At 49.3% G+C, this 21,094-nt stretch overlaps 1 protein-coding gene across 1 annotated transcript in view; it reads right to left on the bottom strand.

Moving 5' to 3' along the window:
- Nucleotides 1–21,094, bottom strand: part of LOC146863614 (myosin-IIIb-like) — a 547,606-nt gene that overhangs the window by 228,648 nt on the left and 297,864 nt on the right. Inside the window, exon 9 of the mRNA XM_085627644.1 lies at nt 18,478–18,586. Coding sequence (XP_085483770.1) covers nt 18,478–18,586 — 109 coding nt within the window. The remainder of the gene's footprint in view (nt 1–18,477; nt 18,587–21,094) is intronic.

Here is a 21,094-nt window from a genome sequence, read left to right as displayed (position 1 = left end):
CAGGCTGGGGGTCTGATTAGCAGGCCCACAGCCTCAATATGTCAAAAACCAGTAAAGCAAAAAGCAAAAATTTGGGGTGACCATAGGATAGCAGACCCTACTCTCCTACACAACCCCCCCCCCCCCAAACGCAGGGACATTAAACTAGCCTTGACCAGTCTCGTCTTCATGTCCTATGTGGAAGTACCTGGAGAGACCATCTGCATTTCCATGGTCTGTACCTGGCCGGTGCTCCACTGTAAAGTCCATCCCCTGTAGGGAAATGGACCACCTAAGCAGTTTGGGGTTTTCACCCTTCATCTGATTTAGCCACAAGAGGGGCTTATGGTCGGTCTGAATCTTGAAGTGAGTTCCAAACAAGTATGGCCTCAGCTTCTTCAGGGCCCACACCACAGCAAAGGACTCCCTCTCAATAGCTGACCAATTCTTCTCTCTGGGGGTCAACCTTCTGCTAATAAAAGCAATGGGTTGGTTTTGACCATCTACATTAAGTTGTGACAGCACAACTCCCACACCCAACTCAGAAGCATCTGTTTGGACAATAAACTCTTTGGAGTAGTCAGGACTTTTCAGGATAGGTGCAGAGCACATCGCCTTCTTCAGGTCATCAAATGCCTTTTGACAGCTTACTGTCCACTGAACCTTTTTGGGCATCTTCTTGGATGTCAGATCATTAAGAGGAGTCACAATGGACCAATAGTTCTTAACAAACTTCCTGTAGTACCCAGTCAAGCCCAAGAAAGCTCGAACTTGAGTCTGGGTGGTTGGAGGAGACCAGTCCTTGATGGATTGTATCTTGCTCTCCAGTGGTTGAACTTGGCCTCCACCTACAAGGTGGCCCAAATACACAACCCTACTCTACCCTATCTGGCACTTAGTAGCCTTGATAGTGAGGCCTGCCTTTTGCAGAGCCTCAAGTACCTTCTTCAGGTGGATCAGGTGATCCTCCCAGGTGGAGCTAAAGACAGCAATGTCATCAAGATATGCTTCACAAAAGTCATCCAACCCAGTAAGGACTTGATTCACCAACCTTTGGAAGGTGGCAGGTGCATTCTTCAGACCAAAGGGCATCACCAAAAATTGATAATGCCCACCTGGGGTTGAGAATGCTGTTTTGGCCTTGGACTCCTCAGCTAACCTGATTTGCCAATAGCCAGCTGTCAAATCAAATGTGCTCAAAAACTTAGCAGAAGCCAGTTTATCTATGAGCTCATCTGCCCTTGGAATAGGATGTGCATCTGTCCTGGTGACAGCATTGAGTCCTCTGTAATCCACACAGAACCTCATCTCTCTCTTGCCATCTTTGGTGTGAGGTTTGGGGACTAGAACCACTGGGCTAGCCCAGGGGCTCTCGGAGGGTTCAATGACACCCAATTCCAGCATTTTGTGTACCTCAGCCTTTATACAGTCCCGGACGTGGTCAGGTTGTCTGTAAAGTTTGTTCTTCACAGGCAGACTGTCACCAGTGTCTACCACATGGGTACACCAGTCAGTTTGACTAGGTATCAGTGAGAACATATGTTGAAATGATTGTAGAACCTGTCTACATTCAATCTGCTGATGTTCAGTGAGGTTGCCTCCAAGGGTCACTCCTTCAACTGAACCATCTTCAGGGTTCTGAGACAACAAGTCTGGGAGAGGGTCACTCTCTTCCTCCTGTCCCTCATCTGTAGCCATGAGCAAGCCCATGTCTGCCCTGTCAACATATGCTTTTAACCTGTTAACATGGAGTACCCTGTGGGGACTCCTGGGAGTTCCTAGGTCCACCAAGTAGGTAACCTCTCCCTTCTTTTCCAGGATTGTATGGGGTCCAGACCATTTGTCTTGGAGTGCTGCTGGGGCCACTGGCTCCAACACCCATACCTTCTGTCCTGGCTGAAACTCAACCAAGACAGCCTTTTGGTCATGCCAAGCTTTCTGTAAGGCCTGGCTTGCCTCAAGGTTTTTGGATGCCTTCTCCATATACTCAGCCATCCTGGAGCGGAGACCAAGTACATAGTCCACTATGTCTTGTTTAGGCTTTTTGAGAGGTAACTCCCATCCTTCCTTCACTAAACACAGTGGGCCTCTTACAGGGTGCCCAAACAACAATTCAAAGGGGCTGTAGCCAACTCCTTTTTGTGGGACCTCTCTGTAAGCAAACAGAAGGCAGGGTAGAAGGATGTCCCATCTTCGCCTGAGCTTTTCAGGTAATCCTTTGATCATACCCTTTAGGGTCTTGTTGAATCTCTCAACAAGCCCATTGCATTGTGGGTGATAAGGAGTGGTGAACTTGTAGTTGACACCACATTCCTTCCACATAGCTGTCAAGTATCCTGACATGAAGTTGGTACCTCTGTCAGAAACCACCTCCTTAGGAAACCCCACTCTGGAGAATACTCCTAGCAGGGCCCTGGCCACAACAGGAGCTGTAGTGGTCCTAAGGGGAATTGCCTCTGGATACCTGGTGGCATGATCCACTACCACCAGTATAAATCTGTGCCCAGATGCAGTGGGAGGATCCATGGGACCCACTATATCTATTCCCACTCTTTCAAAGGGGACCCCCACCACAGGTAGTGGTATTAGGGGGGGCCTTTGTTGTGCCACCTGATTTGCCACTGGCTTGGCAGGTCACACAGGAGCAACAAAACTCCTTTGTATCTTCATTCATGTGAGGCCAGTGAAAGTGAGGGACAAGCCTGTCCCAAGTCTTGTTCTGGCCTAAGTGTCCTGCTAGAGGAATATCATGGGCCAAGGTAAGAAGGAAGCCCCTAAATTGCAGAGGTATAACCAACCTCCTGGTTGCACCAGGTTTTGGGTCTTTAGCCTCTGAATAAAGGAGCCCTTCATCCCAATAGACTTTATGGGTACCTTGAGCATTCCCAGCAGCCTCAGCAGCAGCCAGCTGTCTGAGGGGTTCAAGAGATGGACAGGTTAACTGAGCCTGCCCCAAGTCAGCCCTGGAAGGTCCCCCTGTCCCCAGAAACTCAACCTGATCAGGTTCAAGCTCTTCAGGGACAGTTCCTTCAGGGTTCTCTAGATCATCTTCCTGGGAAGGCTGATCATCACTTGGAGGCAGGGGGGAAGGCACAGCCTTAACCCTCCTGTTCTTCTTCTTGGTAGGTGCTTGGTCCATTGTTCCAGGTTCCAAGACCTGTGGTTCAGTAAGGCACTTTTTGGCCTGTGACCTGGTCACAGCAAGGACATGTGGTGATATACCTAACATCTCTGCATGTGTCCTGTACTCCACTTCTGACCATAGAGATCTCTAGGTCATTGCCCAACAAACATTCTACTGGGAGGTCTGCACGAACCACAACCCTTTTGAGGCCAGTTACCCCTCCCCATGAGAAGTTAACAACTGCCACACTATGTGAAGTAGTGGAATTGCTGGCATTGGTCACCAGGAAATTCTCACCTGGTATGTACTGTCCAGGGTCCACAAAGCCTGGTGTCACCATAGTGACACTGGCACATGTGTCCCTGTAGGCTTGAGCCACTTTTTCATTTATTAAAGGAGTCGGTCTGTACTTGCCCATGTTACTGGGGCTCACAGTCAGGGACAAATCCATGTCCCCATCACAGATCAAGACTGCCTGTGTCAGGGTTCTGTCTAAGTCAGAATCTCCTTCAGTTCCCATAGTGATTCCCACTACACCCTTTGTCTGGGGACCAACACTGCTAACAGTAGTACTGGGAGCGGGTGCCTTAGGGGCAACAGTGTTGGGGGCTCCACCCTTCTTACAATCACTAGTCCAGTGAGTTGTATTCTTGCAAGATTTGCACCAGGGTTTCTTTGGACCTTCTCTCTTCTTCCCTTTAGGCTGGGACCCACCCTCGTTAGTACTAGTTTGGGGCCCTGTTGAAGACTTCTGGTCTTTAGATTTCTGATCTCCACCCTTTTGGTCTGTTTTTTTCTGATCACCCCCTTGGCCCTGGTTCTTTTGCTTAACCCTGGTTCTGACCCATTTGTCTGCCTTCTTTCCAAATTCTTGGGGAGAGGTCAGATCTGAGTCAACCAAGTGTTGATGCAGTTGCTGGTTCTGACAGTTATTTAAAATCTGTTCTCTCATCATCAAATTGTACAATCCTGTATAATCAGATACCTTACTTCCCAGCAACCAACCCTCCAAAGCATTAGTGGCACATTCAATGTATTCAGACCAGTCCTGAGTCTGTGTCTTCTGGGTGTCTCTGAACATTAACCTGTACTGTTCAGTGGTTAGGCCTAACCCATCAACTAGGACACTCTTCAGGGCTCTGTAGTTTCTGACATCCTCCTCCCTAACAGTGAGGAGTCTATCTCTGCCTCTACCTTCAAAGGAGAGCCATAAGATTGCTGCCCACTGGTCTTCAGGAACCTGCTGCACTTTGCAGGCTCTCTCAAGAGCAGTCATCCATTTGTGGATGTCATCCCCACTTTTGTAGGGGGGCACAACCTTGGACAGGTTCCTATTGTCAAAGACCCTATCTTTGTCCTTGGGGACAATGCTGCCACCAGTGGGTATAGACCCACTCTCTCTAGGTTGCCTAGCCTTACTCAGTTTCTCTTCCATCAGAGCTACTTCCAGCTCCTGTCCCTCAGCTGAGCTTCCTTCATTCTGGCCTCATGCTCCCTCCTCTGAGGGGTGGTCATCCTTCTCCTGGAGTGACCTTGAGAGCCTCTAGAGGCATGAGAAGCATTAGATTCACCCGAGTGATTCCTTTGCCTCCCAAACCCCTGGTTAAGTCCACTAGGGAGATCCAATGGGGTGAACCCATTATCAGTCCCCAGTAGCCTTAAGTTAGCTGAGCCAGGTCTGGCACCTGGCACTGGGCTATCTCTCCCATCTGAACTGCTACTACTGTCAGATTCACCCCCTTTGTCATCCCTGTCCCTATGCTGATTCTCATCATCTGTAGTCAGATTCTCAACTAAGGGGCGACTGTGGGAAAGGGGTACTTCAGTGGCATCTTCAGAAGGAGGGCCTCCTGTTCCTGTCCCTGTCCCTAAAGGGTCTAACTGGGAGGCTTTCTTGAGAGCTCTCTGATCTTCATCCGCTTGTAAGAGTTCTCTGAGTTCAGCAGAGGAAGGGTTCCTGGGCTGTTTAAGGCCCCTGATGTTTGCCAACTGCCTGAGCTCATTTTGATTAAGGGTAGCAAAGATGGATGGTGCCCTCTGGGGGTCACTCTCAACAGAGATGGGTACAGTGGACCCCTCTGCCCCAGCCATTGCTCTTAAGTGTGGGTGGATGTGTTGCAATCTACCTACACTTGGGTTTTACTACTAAACCTATCTAGTAGTTGCAGTCAGGGTGTGCTACTCCCTTTGCTCTACAACAACTAAGTTCAGTAGAACTTATGTATATCTAATCTTGTTTTATATGTACCTACAGGTACCTATGTGATCTTTCAATTGGTAACCAAGAGATTACAATGGTAAAACACAGCAAGCTCAAATCCAACCGCTGCTCACCAATGTGAGAAGTTGGCCTGGTATATGATGTTCACTAGTTAAAGTGACCACCTTGTACCATGCCAAGCAACCCTTATGGTGTGGTTGTAAGTCAACCTTTTCGGACTAGCTGCCCTAGTGGTAGCGTAGGCTAAGCAGTCTTTGAGGCTAAACTCGTGAAAGCGTGTTAAGCAGGCTGTTTTACCATATGTAACCCCCCTTTATACCAATGAAAGGACACCACACAGATATATATTCAAAATATATATGTATTTATTACTCAAAGTATCCCCTAGACTCTTTATGAGCACAGGAGCACAAATCGTTAAACAAGACAGTGTTATAATATAAACTCGGTTAACTGTGAATCAGCGGTTTTTGCTATCAGTATTAATCCCAAGCGGGCACTAAAGGGTATAATACTCTATCGACCCCCTGGCCCCCGTAACTCTTTTCTCTCTACCCTCTCTGACCTGAGTGACAATGTCATCTGTTCAGATAAATTTACTATATTGGGAGACTTCAACTTCTTTTTGGAAGATCAGGACAACCCAGACACCGCCCAACTTACGACTGATTTTTCCAATTTTGGACTGCACCAATTAGTCAAGGGTATCACACACCAAGCTGGACACTCCCTTGACGGGCTATTTACTAATGATCCTGACATTGCTGTATCAGACATTATTCCAATTACATGGTCAGATCATAGGGCTATTATTTTTCAACTAGATACACGATCTTCTGCCTTGCCGCACCCCAGACCTCGCACTAAGATAGGTACCCGGGCCTGGAAAACTGCAGATCTCCCTCAGATGTTGCATTTCTTGGCCTCCTCCTGTCCTCAGGGAGGAAATAGCTTGTCACCGTCAGCTTCAGAGTTTCAGGACTGGATCCGAAGTGCCGCTGATCTAATGGCCCCAGAGAAATTCACGCAACCCAATAGAGTATCTCCTTCGGCCCCCTGGTATAATGAAGATCTCCGTCTACATCGCCAACATTGTAGGAATTTAGAAAGGCGCTGGAGGAAAGCTTACTGTCCCACAGCTAGACAAACTTATAAAGACGCTCTTATGATTTATAAAAAGGCGATCTTGGCCCGAAAAACAGTTTTTTACTCAGCACAAATCGAGACTGCTGCCAACTCTGTCATAGAACTTTTCTCCGTCGTCACCACCTTGTCCACCCCCTCCATTGGGCCTGGAGTGGAGCCCTCACAGACTTTCTGCAATGAATTGGCCATCTTTTTTACCACTAAGGTTGCAGATATTTACGCTTCATTTGAAAATGACATCAGAACTGAACATAGAGGTGACAGCAGGAAAGAAGTACTGTCGCACCCTAATCCTGACTCCTTCCCTTGTTTCTCACCTGTTTCACATCAGGACGTGATTAAAATCATCTCCACTATTAAATCAGGCTCCCCCTTGGACCCCTGTCCTCCGTCCGTGATGCAGAAACTCACAGAAGTGATCTCCCTCCCTTTGATGGAAATCTGCAATAATATATTCCTAACAGGCCAATGTCCTAGTATATGGAAGAAGGCTGTTATTAAACCCCTTTTAAAAAAACCTTCCTTAGATCCTACTGCTGTCGCAAGTTACAGACCGATTGCGTGCCTGCCCTTTCCTGCCAAAGTATGCGAATATCTGATGAATCAGCAGCTCTCAGAGTTCGTCGAGACCCACCAACTTCTCGACGAAACGCAGTTTGGGTTCAGGAAAGGGCATGGAACAGAGACTGCCTTGATAAAGGCCTCTGATGAGATCAGGACGATCATGGATCAGGGAGGGGCGGCTGTTCTTATCCTTTTGGATCTGTCAGCAGCCTTTGACACGGTCGACCATGTCACTCTTGTCGACCGTGTCACAGCTCTGGGGATAAATGGTCGGGCCAAGGATCTTATTTCATCCTTCCTGGCAAACCGTACCCAGACAGTAAGGCTCGGAGACTTTTATTCTCCCATCTCTGCACTCCCTTGTGGAGTCCCACAAGGCTCCTCGCTAAGTCCTATGCTTTTCAACATCTATGTAGCGGACTTAGCGAGGATAATAAAGGCCTATGGGATACAGTTAACATCGTACGCAGACGATACCCAGCTGGTGCTGGGTATCCATAAGGATGGCCTTACTGTAGCAGCCAACTTCCAGAAAGCTATGCTCGAGGTCAGTACTTGGATGGCCTTGAATTGCCTCAGGCTTAACTCGGACAAGACCGAGATCATGACCTTTGGAAAACTTTCCCCTGAATGGTCCCTCGGTTGGTGGCCAGAAAAGCTCGGCCATCCACCTGTCCCAGTGGAAAAAGCCAGAAATCTAGGAGTGATTTTTGACAACAAGTTGGTCTTTGACCTCCATATCAATAAGGTTGTGTCATCTTCATTTTACATCTTGAAAAAGATTAAGAAGCTGCTACCATATCTCCCTCCGTCAGCTGGGAAGACTCTGGTCTCTACCTCAGTCTTCTCAAAAATAGATTAAGGGAACGCTCTCTTCCTCCATACTCAGAAGCGTGTCATAACGAAGCTGCAATCTATTCAGAACGCGGCTGCTAGGATTCTCCTCAACATCCCTCGCCGCAAATCTACCACCCTTGGTATTCGTCAGCTTCATTGGCTGAGAGTTGAGAGCCGCGTTAAATTCAAGGCCCTCTGCATTGCTTATAAGGCCATACATGGCACTGGACCCAGATTCCTGATCGAAGCTTTTCAGTTCTATACCCCCAGTAGGCAATTAAGATCGGCCAATACCAGCCTTTTGCCGGTGCCACGTACAAGATCAGTCTCCTGGGGCGACAGGCGCTTTCTCGTGGCCACTCCAAAACTTTGGAACCTCTTGCCAATTGCCATTAAAGCCGCTCCGAATCTGATTAGTTTCCGTAGGCTTTTGAAAACATGGTTGTTTAACCAGTGAGAAGACGGTAGGATGATGAACTTTAGTTGCTCCACAGCGCCGAGACACCTTCGGGTATTTGTCGCGCTATAAAAGTTGCGTAAATAAATAAATAAATAAATAATAAATAAAAATAAATATACAGAAGTTGCACTTTATATGGATGGGCCCTGGTGGCCACTCAAACCATATACTAAAAATAGTGGTATAAGTACCACGAACAGGAAAGGGAAAAGGCCTAGGGCCTCTAGAATCGCTGGGCCTACAAGGAGCTAACTTCAGTTAGTGACCAGGAGGTCCACGGGTCGCGTGTGCAGTGAGGAAAGTCACACGCGTGCTCCCATAGGTTTTCAATGGGTGCGTAAAAGTTAAAAAGTTACTGCAGAAAGGGTCTTCTGGATGGACTACGATCTCAAGATTCAAAACACAGACACTAGAGATGATTCTCTACACTTGGGCACCGGAGTGCCAGCTTTACCTCACCCACAGGAAGCGGGTGCATAGGTCTCGAAGTGCGTCGGGTTTCTTCTATCGATTCAATGGAGCCTGTCGACAAAGATGCTGCAGGCGGTCGGTCCAGAAGTGCTGCGTTGGATCCAAGGGTGGATCAGAGTTGTAGAAGACATGAAAGCAGAGGGGACAGTGTTCACAGTCACTAGCCAGTGACCGGCGTGGCACCAGGTAGGTACCAGGCGATGTCGGGTGCAAACAGGTGGTTAGGTGTAGCTTGTCTCCGCAGTAACGTGGTCCCTGAAGGTCGACGACGTCCAGGAGTCGAGTCACGAGCTGTCCCACGCAGGCTCTCGCTGTCGGCGGTGTCGGCGACTCAAAAGAAGCAAACAAGCCTTGGCAAAGGCAGGAGTCGTGGAAGTTCAAGAAAGCTGATTGTTCTGACCAGCAAGGTCAGAGGGGCTGCTCTTTTGGAGAACAGCTAGGGCCAGTCTGGAGCAACCAGACCAGCGTCGTTGATTTCAAAATAGGTCGCCAAAATGGCCACTAGCCAACGGGCCAGGGACTGGGCAGGCGCTTCGAGATGCAAAGTGCAGAGGGGCCCCACGCAGATCGTGGAGATGCTGGAGGGCTCACCTTTGGTGCAGATGCTGCTCGGTGGTTGGGCTTCTCAGGACCCAAAGCACAACTTGGAGGGAGCCTCTGTCGTTGCGCTTGCAGCTTGTCGTCGGTCTTCCAAGATGGCTGGCTCCACGTGTCTCGGTGCCTCCACGGGTTCCTTCTTCTCAGGGACTGTGGATCGGGCGGTGAGAGGTCTGGAGGTCCAGGTCTTGTCGGGCTCTGGGCTCGGGCTCGGGCTCCGGCAGGAGGCGGCGGCAAAGCAGACGTTCAATAGCTGGTTGGTGCTTGCGTTAGCAAGATGGTCACTCCCTGACCATAGGGGAGATTTCCTTCAGTCCTCTGTGCAGCAGAGCGTCGAAGTTCCCCGTCTTCTTCTTGTGGTTAAGTTGATTCCAGGATGTCTGAAGTCTTAGGACACAGCTCCTACCTTTAAGCGGATTCTAGGGGCCGGACTACCTGCTAGGTCCCTCCCTAAGGGTGGGACCAGGAAGGGGGGTGGTTACACCCCCAATCCTTTGTCCAGCTCGCCCCAGGTCCGGGGCTGGTGTGCCCTAGGACCGGTTTGAACTGGCATATGCACCGAGGCTCCTTGTGAGCCTCAGGCATGTCTGATTCCTTTCAAGCCCTACCTGACCAATACACAAAATCCTGTCTGGGGTGGTGCTCGCACCTCCCCTGGCAGGAAACCCTTTGTCCACGTCTCCCAAGCTGGAAGGACTTCCAGCAGCAGGAGGGCAGACTTGTGTCTGTGGTGGCAGCATCCATTTTGTGGAGCTGAGGCTATGTCTGATTTTACCCGGGTTTCAGGTACTGTAAATGTCGTGTCCCTCTAGAAGGGTGGAATGCTAACCCCGTCACCAGAATTGGCGAAGGGTTAGTATTCCAATTCGTATGACACCTTACTCGACATGTTTTGATAAAGCCAAACCAAAGATAGCATTTACCCGCGAGGTTCATAATGCACTTAAGAGTATATGGTATGACGATATCTGGAAAGGGTAGAAGGAAGTTGTTCCGACCACTGCAGACAGGCTCAGCTCATGCCAGAGCACCATCTCACATGGAACCAAGCACTCTGCCTTCAGGATTGTCAAGGCCTGCCATAGGAGTGACTTATAGGTTACCATGTGTCCCATTTAAGGTTAGGTATAGGTATACTACACCTAAGTAAGAGGTGGTTACACCAACTTACCCCAGCTGAGTGATCAGCCAGTTGTGTAAAATTGCTAGGCCAGGGGTGGCATAATACATGCTGCAGCCCCTGGTAGGCCTTAGATACACCAATGCCCTGGGTACCTAGTGTACACTGGTACAGGTGCTTACAGGGTGATCCAATTCCAATTGGTTATGCACCTAGGGTGCATAGTGTCAATTTAGTTAGAGAGAACAGCAGGCTGGGGGTCTGATTAGCAGGCCCACAGCCTCAATATGTCAAAAACCAGTGAAGCAAAAAGCAAAAAGCAAAAATTTGGGGTGACCATAGGATAGCAGACCCTACTCTCCTACAATAACCCCTTGTGAAGGTGGACTGAGTGGGGGATTTGTAGGAAGTGGACGCGCTATCTGAGAAGTAGCCTCTAGAGGAAGAGTGGCGAAAGGAGCGCCTAGGAGGGTGTGACTGTAGGGCTCCCATGGACTTCGCCGTATCCGTGTCCTTCTTCATTTTTTCGAGGGCCTCATCTACCTTTGGGCCGAATAGGTGTTCCTGGTCAAAGGGATGATTAAGGATGGAGGCTTGTACCTCTGGTTTAAATCCTGATATTCTAGGCCAAGCATGGCGACGGAGGAGGACGCTAGTATTAATGGCCCTGGAGGCTGTGTCTGCTGCATCTAAGGCACAGCGTATAGAGGTGTTAGTCATTGTCTTACCCTCTTGAATTAATTCATTGGCCCTAGTTTTATATTTTTCAGGGAGGTGGTGCATTATGGTTTCTAATTCATCATAATGTGCCCTATCGTATCTGGCAAATAGCGCTTGCGTGTTGGCGATACGCCATATATTGGCTGCCTGTGACGCAGTGCGCTTTCCTGATGCGTCCAGTAGCTTTGACTCTTTGTCGGGTGGTGGTGCTTCGCCGGACGCCTGGGAGTTTGTTCTTTTTCGTGCAGTGGAAACCACTAGGGAATCCAGTGGCGCTGGCCCTTTGATATAGGCGGGATCTGTGGGGGCAGCTTTGTATTTTTTGTCTATGCGTGGGTTAATGACCCTGGCCCTAACTGGGTCTTTAAAAACCTCTGGCGCATGCTTTACCACCCCCTTAAGCATAGGTAGTATGGAGGTAGACCTATGTATGGTATCAAATGTGTCGAGAAGGGAATCCTCCTCCACTGGGTCAGTGTGCAAGTCTACCCCGTGATAGTGTGCCGCCCTTTGAAGTAGATGGTGGAACCCTAATGAGTCTTCCGGTGGAGATGGCCTGGAAGGGTAAAGGTCATCTTGTGGGACGTCGGGGATATCTGGGTTATTGTAGTCGTCCCATGGGTCTGGGGATCCTGTAGGGGTGGGGTCTTGGGGCACATCCCCTATATCGTGATATGGGTCCCCCTGATCATCATCGTCTGGAGACGGGGTTGGAGATCGATGAGGTGGGGGTGGAGAAGGCAGAGGGGGTGGAGGTGGAGAGGGTGGAGGAGGTGGGGAAGGTATTCTGAAAGGAGAGGTAGCAGAGTCCTTCCTCTTTGGAGGTGGAGGCGGAGCCAGTTTGTCCAAATGTCTCTTTTTGGAAGAGAGTGCCAGATGTCCAGTTTTTGGATCCTTGGTGAGAGTTTTTTGCAAGGGATCCGGTTTAAATAGTTCCTGTGAAAGTGTTTGGTCCGTCTGCGCTGAAGGAGTCGGGGCCGATGTCTTTTTAGGCTTTTCCGTGCCAGTTTGCTTAGCACCGGGCTTGGGAACCTCTGATTTCTTGGTCCGCGCCGAGATGGGCTTCGGCTTGGAAGTGTCGGTGCCGAGGGCCTTATGGGGTTTGGTCGGTACCGAAGATGGCGTCGGTACGGAAGAGCTGGGTTTCGACCCAGAGGGCTTCGGTGCGGAGCTCGGTGTCAAGGTAGAGGCCGGTTTCTTTATCGGTGCTGAAGTGTGTTTCTCGGCACCGCTGGTAGGCTGGCTCGAGCCCGAGCCGCCGGAGGGCTTACTTGGCTTCTTCACCGGGCCCAAAGGTGGGGTGTGTGAAGCAGTATCTCTGGTCTTGCTTAGGCCCGGAGGCGAAGGCGTGACCGAAGCCTTTTTGTTTGTTGGCGCGGGTGTGGGGGGGGGGGGGGGTAATAGTACTCACGACCCTCTGCGCCGGAGTGATGTCTTCCACATCTGACTCATCGGCCTCGGAACACCAACGAGGTCCTCTTCGGTGCGCTGCTGTCCCGGATCTTAGATGTCGTCTCCGAAGATATCAACTGGAACGGAGGTCGAGGAGTGTGCCATGTTCCTTCTGGCTCTTCGGTCCCGAATAGTCTTTTTCGATCGGAAAGACTTACAGGCCAGACAGTCTCGAGCCTTGTTCAGGGGAGAGGCAGAGGTTGCATACCTCATGAAGATCGGTGTGGGGGAATTTGGACCCACATCGAGGGCACTTCTTGAATGGAGTTCTTTCCATCAGCCGGGACCGGAGCTTGGGTAGGCCCGAAGGCCGCCGTCAACGACATTATAACCGAAGGTTTGCCGATGAGAAGGTGCGTTGATTGAGGAGATCGCGATCGAAACAATACCGCGATGTGGGGTGAGGATTCCGCATCGATCTGGAAACTGTTCGGAACCGGAGTGCGAAGATTACATCCAAGTCCGATGGCGGAAAAAAACAATCTGAGGATGGAGCCGAAGCCCATGCGCAATACGATCCAAAGGAGGAGTCACCGACCTCGTGACTTCCAAAGACTTTCCAAGAGGAAAAACAAATTGCAAACATCCGGGCCCAACACCAGATGGCGATCTATGCAAAAGTGTGTAATCTGCAGCTCATATGCCTCGAACAGAGTGATTACTGCTGACCGTCTCCACGGATAGTCCGGTTCCGAAATGGCCCACAGCCCTTAAATATGGTCATTTGACTGCAGAGCCTGCCTGTGTGAACAGCCATCGGGCACCTGATGTGAGGCGGCCAGGCTTACAAACACACAGACTAAAATGAACTTATACTCGGCTGGGATGGGGGATCAGAGGGGCTTCACACAGACATCTTGAAGGTCCGTGAAAGGTAATGAAATTAAGTGTGGTAGTAGTGGTCTCTACTGGAAAAATTACCACACCTCAAACCAAAAATTTACCTCTTGTCAGTTCAATTATGTGTGCAAATATTTGCTTAAAGCCAATTGTAGTAGTCTGGAGGTGCTATTACTGTTCTGACACCCTACGACCAAAGGTGACACTTAGTACAATAGAAATCTAATGTACACCAGATATGTATCAAACAGAACCTCGTGCAGCAGCCTCCTAGATCAGTGGACCGACACGTTCAGCCATGAATATATTGGAATCACAAATAAAGTTAATCTAGAATCCTTTTAGCACAAATTGTGTACAATCATTGGGTTTCTTTTCTCAGGAGTGAAGACAATACAAGAGTCCATTTGTTTTTTCAAATTAGTTCCACTGTTTGTGATTGCAATATATTCATGGCTGAATGTGTATGTCCACTAATACTAGGAGGGTGCTGAGCGAAGTTCTATTAGATACCGGTCCGCAAAAGGTGTTGGTGCAATCAGCAGACTCAGAGGTGGCCACCATGGGATTACTTAACACAGGGGCGTGGCTTTGGCGGTTACGGGGGTTTCAGATTTTCCGACAATCCGACCTATCTCATTACTCATTATAGGAGAAGCAGACTATGAGGGGGGCTTATGGACCACTGGAAAGGGAGTGCGGATTGTGAGGGCTGCTTAAAAGACAGTGTTTTGTAAGCTAACAATGTTTTATGGCCTTCAAAACAGAGTCGAGAGGGTATGTGAGCGTTTAGGTCGAGCCTAGAGCAGCGCATGCGCTGCTTGCTCGACTTTAGTAAGGGGCTTTTCAAACTGCTACCCGCCGGCCACCAACTTGCAGTTATGTGCACAAGCACGCGCGCCTCGCTCCTCCTCTCCAGTCATTGCTACGCGTGCATCCTTCACGTGCTTTCATTTTCACCGCGATCGTGAGGACGTATGAAGCATGCGAGGGATGCGCGCGCAACAATGTCCCCTGAAAAGTAACATTTTAACAAGTGAATGTGCACTTGCGTGATAAACGTGCATCATGATCACCAGGAGTACTCCTAGATAGTGGCATCTTTTGCAGTTTTCAAGCCTAAACTCTTGTGAATTCCTTGTAGTCATATATCTGGACTTAAACATGGTGATGATAGAACTGCGTTTGCATGAGTTTTTTTTTATGTGACTATGCTTTTTTTTTTTTTTTTTTTTTTTTACATATTTACCATACCAATCTACATTTTTACCATACCGATCTTATGTGCGCGTTTCTTAAAGAAAGGCAGGTGCATGTTAAGTGAGTCACACATTTTTACTGAATGCAATATCACTGGGGTGCACGCTCAGGTCACAACTCTGAGGAAGGTGCTCAAGGTTCCATCGTGGGCCAGGGGGCAGACAGCAGCAGACACGGCAGTTCCATCCCCGGCCAGCAGGTGTAGCTGTTCAATGACCGGCCAACAAGTGCCACTGTAAAAGCAACACTGCCTGCCAGCAGACGTCACTGGGAGAGCCAAAATTCCAGCTCCAGTCAACGGGGTCACCATAAGAGCAGCACTCCTGGTCCCGAGCTGCAGGCATAGCAGTAAAAGCACCCGCTAGCTGTTGGGTGTCAGTGGCTGAGCAGCACTTCCAGACTTGCTCTGATGATATTAGTATGAGAGAGAGCCCCTTCTCTGGCCCCCAGGGGCCACTGCAGTGCAGCACTACTAGCCACTGCTACTGGAAAGGCAGCACTTCCTGCTCAGGCCAGCAGGTGTCACTGTGTAAAGGCCATACCGCCAGTCTTTGCCAGCCTTTGCCTCAGGAGCCCTCCTGACGGCAGCACCAGAGCTCCACATAATTTACCACCAGTGAGTCGCTCGAAGGGCAGAGCTGCCGTGGACTGCTAGTAGGTGTTGCTGCAAAAGTAGGTCTCGCAGCCCTCTCTAGTACGTACCACTGTAGAGCAGCACTACAAGCCACGGCCAGCAAGTGTCATCGCAAGTGTGTCACTCCCTGCCCCAGCCAGTAGGTGTCAACCCCACAATTTGCCACCCCCTTATTAGTGAAGAAAATAGAATTGTGCATGTGCCGGTCACACCTGTTCTCTGGTATCCCTGGAGTATCACATGCAGTTTAAACATGCCTGCCGTGTTCCTGAGGTATAAAACATGAAACATCCATAGCATCGGCATAGCCAATAGGTCTCGCTTTCGGGACCTTATAAGTATTTAGTTATGCGGCACAATATCCTTACTACAACAACATTAACTGTTGCGTGGCTGAACACTTATAAGGTCCCAAAGGCGACACCTATTGGCTATGCCAATGCTTGTTTTGAGTGAGGATTGAAAAAGATCAGGTAAAATCCGACCCCTGAAAGCCCCTGTACCCAAGAGTTTTATTAAATAATACATGTGTTAGGGGGCGCAACACCCCAAACACCCCTCGGAAGCTACGCCCCTAATCCGAGCATAGCGCTCAGTCTCACCCTCATGCCTCCTGCTTGAATAGCCGGCCCTATAAAGAGTAGATTCCGGGCTCCACCACCAGATGGCGCAATGATACAAACTTTGGCAGAACTTGTATCTGGAACTCAAACTTCTGCACAGCATCCGGCAGGGTCCGCGTCAGCGCAGCCGACCACAGACCACCGACCACCGACCCCCAGGCCCCTGCCTTCCTCCTCCCACGAGTTAATCAGAAACACAGGGCTGCAGGCCCAGCTCCTAAGATATCACTCGTCGCATCTTAAAGACAGACTGCTGACTGGCTCCGAGTGAACCCCAGGCTGCTGAGTGTGCGGGAAATGCATTTCCATTGGCGAGAGGCGATGGAGGGGGTTTAAGCAAACACATATCTGCAGGACAAACTGCAGGAAGTGTGTGAAATGCTTGATGCGAGCTCAGCCCTGGCCACGTCACCAGGGTGAGCACACATAATGATGCGGTAATGCCGCATCCGGGAGGGGCGGTGCTGCTTAGCAGGGGTCATTCGGGGTTCATCTTCACAGCATCGGTTCGCACGAGAGGTGTACACCCCCCCTCGCTGCTGGAGGAGCCCCCACACCTTGTGGTCGACTCTCGCACATTCATATGCACAGGTGTCCCCCCCAGTGGTACCCGAATAGGCATAATCGTCAATATTCACAGTTCTGCTCAGGAAGGGAGACCAGATCTTCAGCACAAAAACACGGACGGACATTGACATAGAAATAGGACTAAATGCTGGCACTGCTCTGACCAGAACCAGCACTTAAAACATTTAGGGCGAGATTAACAAGCGCTGCAACTGGAAAAATGATGTCCCCAGTGTATAGGAGCCAAAATACGACTGGGTAACAGAACCGCGTTTTGCTTTTGCGTTTCGGTATTTGGAAGGAGCGGGTTTAGGGCCTCCCTCCCAAACATTGCATCAGTATGGAGGCCATAACTGTTTTGTGACCCAACTCCCGTCGCAAACCAGTAATATTTTACCACCAGTTTGAGACTGGGGGTAACCCATTCGTGAAGTGTAAGTGGTCCCCGAAAGACCCCTCCCCTTTGAGAATGCAAATAATATTTAAGAGCAGGCTGTCATCTGCAAAGTTTCATTTTTTTCTTTTGAAACGCATCCCATTTTCCTTTAAGGAAACCGGCCACGTTAAAAAAAATATTTACTTCATTAAAAATCTATGAGAGACAAGGTGGTTTGCCGAGCCCGGCAGGTCACAATCCCAGTAAGGGCTGCGATTCCTCACGGGTCGCATATTGCAGCCGACCTCATTAATATTCATGGGGCAGGTCTGTTTGCAACCCCCTCGGATTCACTGGTGAAACTCTTGGAGTTTCGTACATTAGGAACACGGATTTCTTAACTGCGCTTCAGAGTGAGTCGCAATTAGGAAATCGGATATTCCTGATATTAGTACATCGTGCCCCAAGTCCTACATTTCTCTCTCTCTTTCTTTAGAGCACACACACATATACATGTATATTAGATTAAAGACTCCTTCCCTGAAGCCTTGTTCCAAGGATAGGAGGTTTGTTGTGGGGGACGGGATCCACAGAGACGGATTCATCCCTCATTAAATCCTGTTGTGCTGCGTGCATGAGGCCGGCAGCCCAGTCGGAGTCAGTAAACTCTGTCCCAGGTGTGGCGAGTGGGCCGGAGAAAACCCGAGCCTTCATAGCACAGTGGTAAGTGTGCGTGCTTACCCAACACTCTCTCAAAACTGCTAGATGTATTTATTTAATAATGTCACTTGCCTGCCTACATCATGTGTATTAGTGAGTTTACACTAATCACCATTTTAAAAAGGTTGAGGAATATGAAAAGTTCTGAAACTTGCAAATAAAACCTATGTCCATGTTCTGTAAGACACCTACGAAGAGCCACATTCAGTTTTATCCGGGTGTCAACCTGGATGCGAAGGGCGGATGTTTTGGGGTTAATGCGAGTGTGGCGGTCTTCGAGTTAAAATATCTTGGGCCTTCTGCAGGTGCAGTCAGGTCTAAAGATGGTCTTCTTTGTTTATGCCAGTTACAAGACATTTCCATGCTATGTTAATCCTTCTGATTGTCCCAATAGGGGATATGTATTTATCAATATTGACACCGACTGCTGCTATTCCACACGGATTTCAACCTGAACGTAACTGTACGTCGCGGTCTTTTTATTAAAATGTGCAATACCGTTTCCTGTGAGTGAAGTCGCGCATTTTGTGGAGTATTCTGAATACACCTGAAGGAAATGTTGATGCAATGAAGTGTTCGGCAGTAAAGGGCTGACCCTCCCCCGCCCTACTGTGCGGATCCATGATGTACTATTATCCCTCGGTTTCTAACATACAAGTGAACATCAAACAAACTTTTCAACATGTGACAATGATGTATGCGAGATGTTACAATGTAATGATGGGTAAGAGGTAGATAATCACGGTGCTCCTGAATCCATCCTTACCTTCGGCCTGCTGCTGGGTGTGCAACCTCTGGATGGACTCCCCCCGTGTAACAGAGATGGTGCAGACCAGGCATTTCAGCAGCTCCTCCTCCTGGACACCAAACTGAGACTGTGGGAGAACAAGGCAAAATCATTGAAGAGGAGAGGGTGGATGTGGCGCGTGGGATTTGGAGCGTGGGATTTGGAGCGTGGGATCTGTTGCCTGGGATGTGGCATGTTGAATGTAGAGCATGGGATGTGGAGCTTGGAATGTGGCATGTTGAATGTGGAGTTTGGGATGAGGGATGTGGAGAGTGGGATGTGGAGTGTGTGGGATATGGGGTGTGGGGTGCAGAGTGTGGGATTGTGCCATGTGAGGTGTGGATTGTAGGATGTGGAGTGGGGATTGTGAGGTGTGGAGTGCGAGGGATGTGGCATGTTGAATGTGGGGGGTGGAATGTGCAGTGCAGAATGTGGGGCGCAGAATGTGGAGCGCAGAATGTGGAGCGCAGAATGTGGAGCGCAGAATGTGGAGCATAGAGTGTGTGATGTGAAGTGTGTGATGTGAAGTGTGTGATGTGAAGTGTGTGATGTGAAGTGTGTGATGTGAAGTGTGTGATGTGAAGTGTGTGATGTGAAGTGTGTGATGTGAAGTGTGTGATGTGAAGTGTGTGATGTGAAGTGTGTGTGTGATGTGAAGTGTGTGATGTGAAGTGTGTGTGTGATGTGAAGTGTGGGATGTGAAGTGTGTGATGTGAAGTGTGGGATGTGAAGTGTGGGATGTGAAGTGTGGGATGTGAAGTGTGGGATGTGAAGTGTGGGATGTGAAGTGTGGGATGTGAAGTGTGGGATGTGAAGTGTGGGATGTGAAGTGTGGGATGTGAAGTGTGGGATGTGAAGTGTGGGATGTGAAGTGTGGGATGTGAAGTGTGGGATGTGAAGTGTGGGATGTGAAGTGTGGGATGTGAAGTGTGGGATGTGAAGTGTGGGATGTGAAGTGTGGGATGTGAAGTGTGGGATGTGAAGTGTGGGATGTGAAGTGTGGGATGTGAAGTGTGGGATGTGAAGTGTGGGATGTGAAGTGTGGGATATGAAGTGTGGGATGTGAAGTGTGGGATGTGAAGTGTGGGATGTGAAGTGTGGGATGTGAAGTGTGGGATGTGAAGTGTGGGATGTGAAGTGTGGGATGTGAAGTGTGGGATGTGAAGTGTGGGATGTGAAGTGTGGGATGTGAAGTGTGGGATGTGAAGTGTGGGATGTGAAGTGTGGGATGTGAAGTGTGGGATGTGAAGTGTGGGATGTGAAGTGTGGGATGTGAAGTGTGATGTGAGGAGTGGAGTATGGGATGCAGGGTGTGGGATGAGGGTGTGTGTTGTTGTGCAGGTGTGTGTGTGTGCCAGTCACAGCAGGATGCTATGAACATACACTAAAAACACCCTCAAAGAACATTGTGTCCTCATACCAACCCCAAGAGCTGAGGCCACCCGTACGCCAACTGTCAGATTTAGCATCGTTTGGCGTGTTTCCCCGGAGTTTTTGCTTTCTGACCTCCCAATTTTGACTCTGTTTTTGCTGGCATGGTGTTTCTGCACACTTTTCTCACTGCTGATCAGTGGTAAAGTGCAAGTGCTCCTGTGGTAAATTGTGTTATGGATTGGTGTTTCCATGATTGGATATTTGATTTACTTGTTAGTCCCTAGTAAAGTGCACTGAGTGTGCCAGGGCCTGTGAATCAAATGCTACTCGTGGGCCTGCAGCACTGATTGTGCCACCCACGTGAGTAGCCCGGAAAAGCGAACTCAGACTCGCCATTGTGGAGTCTGCGCGCAGTTTGTAACTGCCATGTCGACTTGGCCAGTGCACACACTTGCCAGTCCCTAACCTTCCCTTTTCTTACATGTCAGCCACCCCTAAGGTAGGCCCAAGGTACCTCTGTGGGTCGGGTGCAGTGTATGTGAAAGGTAGGACATGCCCTGGTGTGTGTGTGGCATGTCCTGATAGTGAAAAACGGCCAATTTCGTTTTTCGCTATTGCAAGGCTAACTGTTCCCCTTAGGACAGAATGGGGAGTTTGTTTATAACATCTTATATACGTAACTGGCCAGGGGAATTAGGTAGGAAACTAAAGTTTAGTATGCCTGAACTCAGACTCTAAAGATGCATCTTTTAGTGAAGGTGAACTTTATATTCTGTGTTTGAAAATACCACTTTTAGAAAGTAGGTATTTTCTTGCTCAGTCATCCTGTGTGCCTCTGCTGGAATGTGGATTGCCTGCCTGGGTTTTGGATGACGGAAGGCTGGGGAGCAGGAGTGGCTCCAGATAGTCTAGGTGGGTCAGAAAAGGGCTGAATAGACCTGGGCTGCAATTTGGGAAGGGGGAGGAGATTTCCTAGCACCTCAAAGGGCCTGGTCTGCCTCTGACAATGCCGTCTCCACCTCCTGCCAGGAATTCACACCAGAGAATTCAGAACTGGTTCTGGCTGTGCACAGACACTCTCTGCCTAAGAGATCAAAGTATTTGGGGATATAAATATTGGGGCCTAGACCCCTGAACCTTAGAACTCTTTTGGACCAAGAAGAAGAGCTGGAGAAGATGTGAGGAGGAACTACCACTTTGCTATGTGCTTTACTGTGTTGGC

The sequence above is a fragment of the Triturus cristatus genome, chromosome 2_1 (genome assembly GCF_964204655.1).
Source record: "Triturus cristatus chromosome 2_1, aTriCri1.1, whole genome shotgun sequence".
Classification (NCBI taxonomy): domain Eukaryota; kingdom Metazoa; phylum Chordata; class Amphibia; order Caudata; family Salamandridae; genus Triturus; species Triturus cristatus.
The sequence above is the reverse complement of the archived record's forward strand: the minus strand, read 5'-3'. Positions and strand labels throughout refer to the sequence as shown.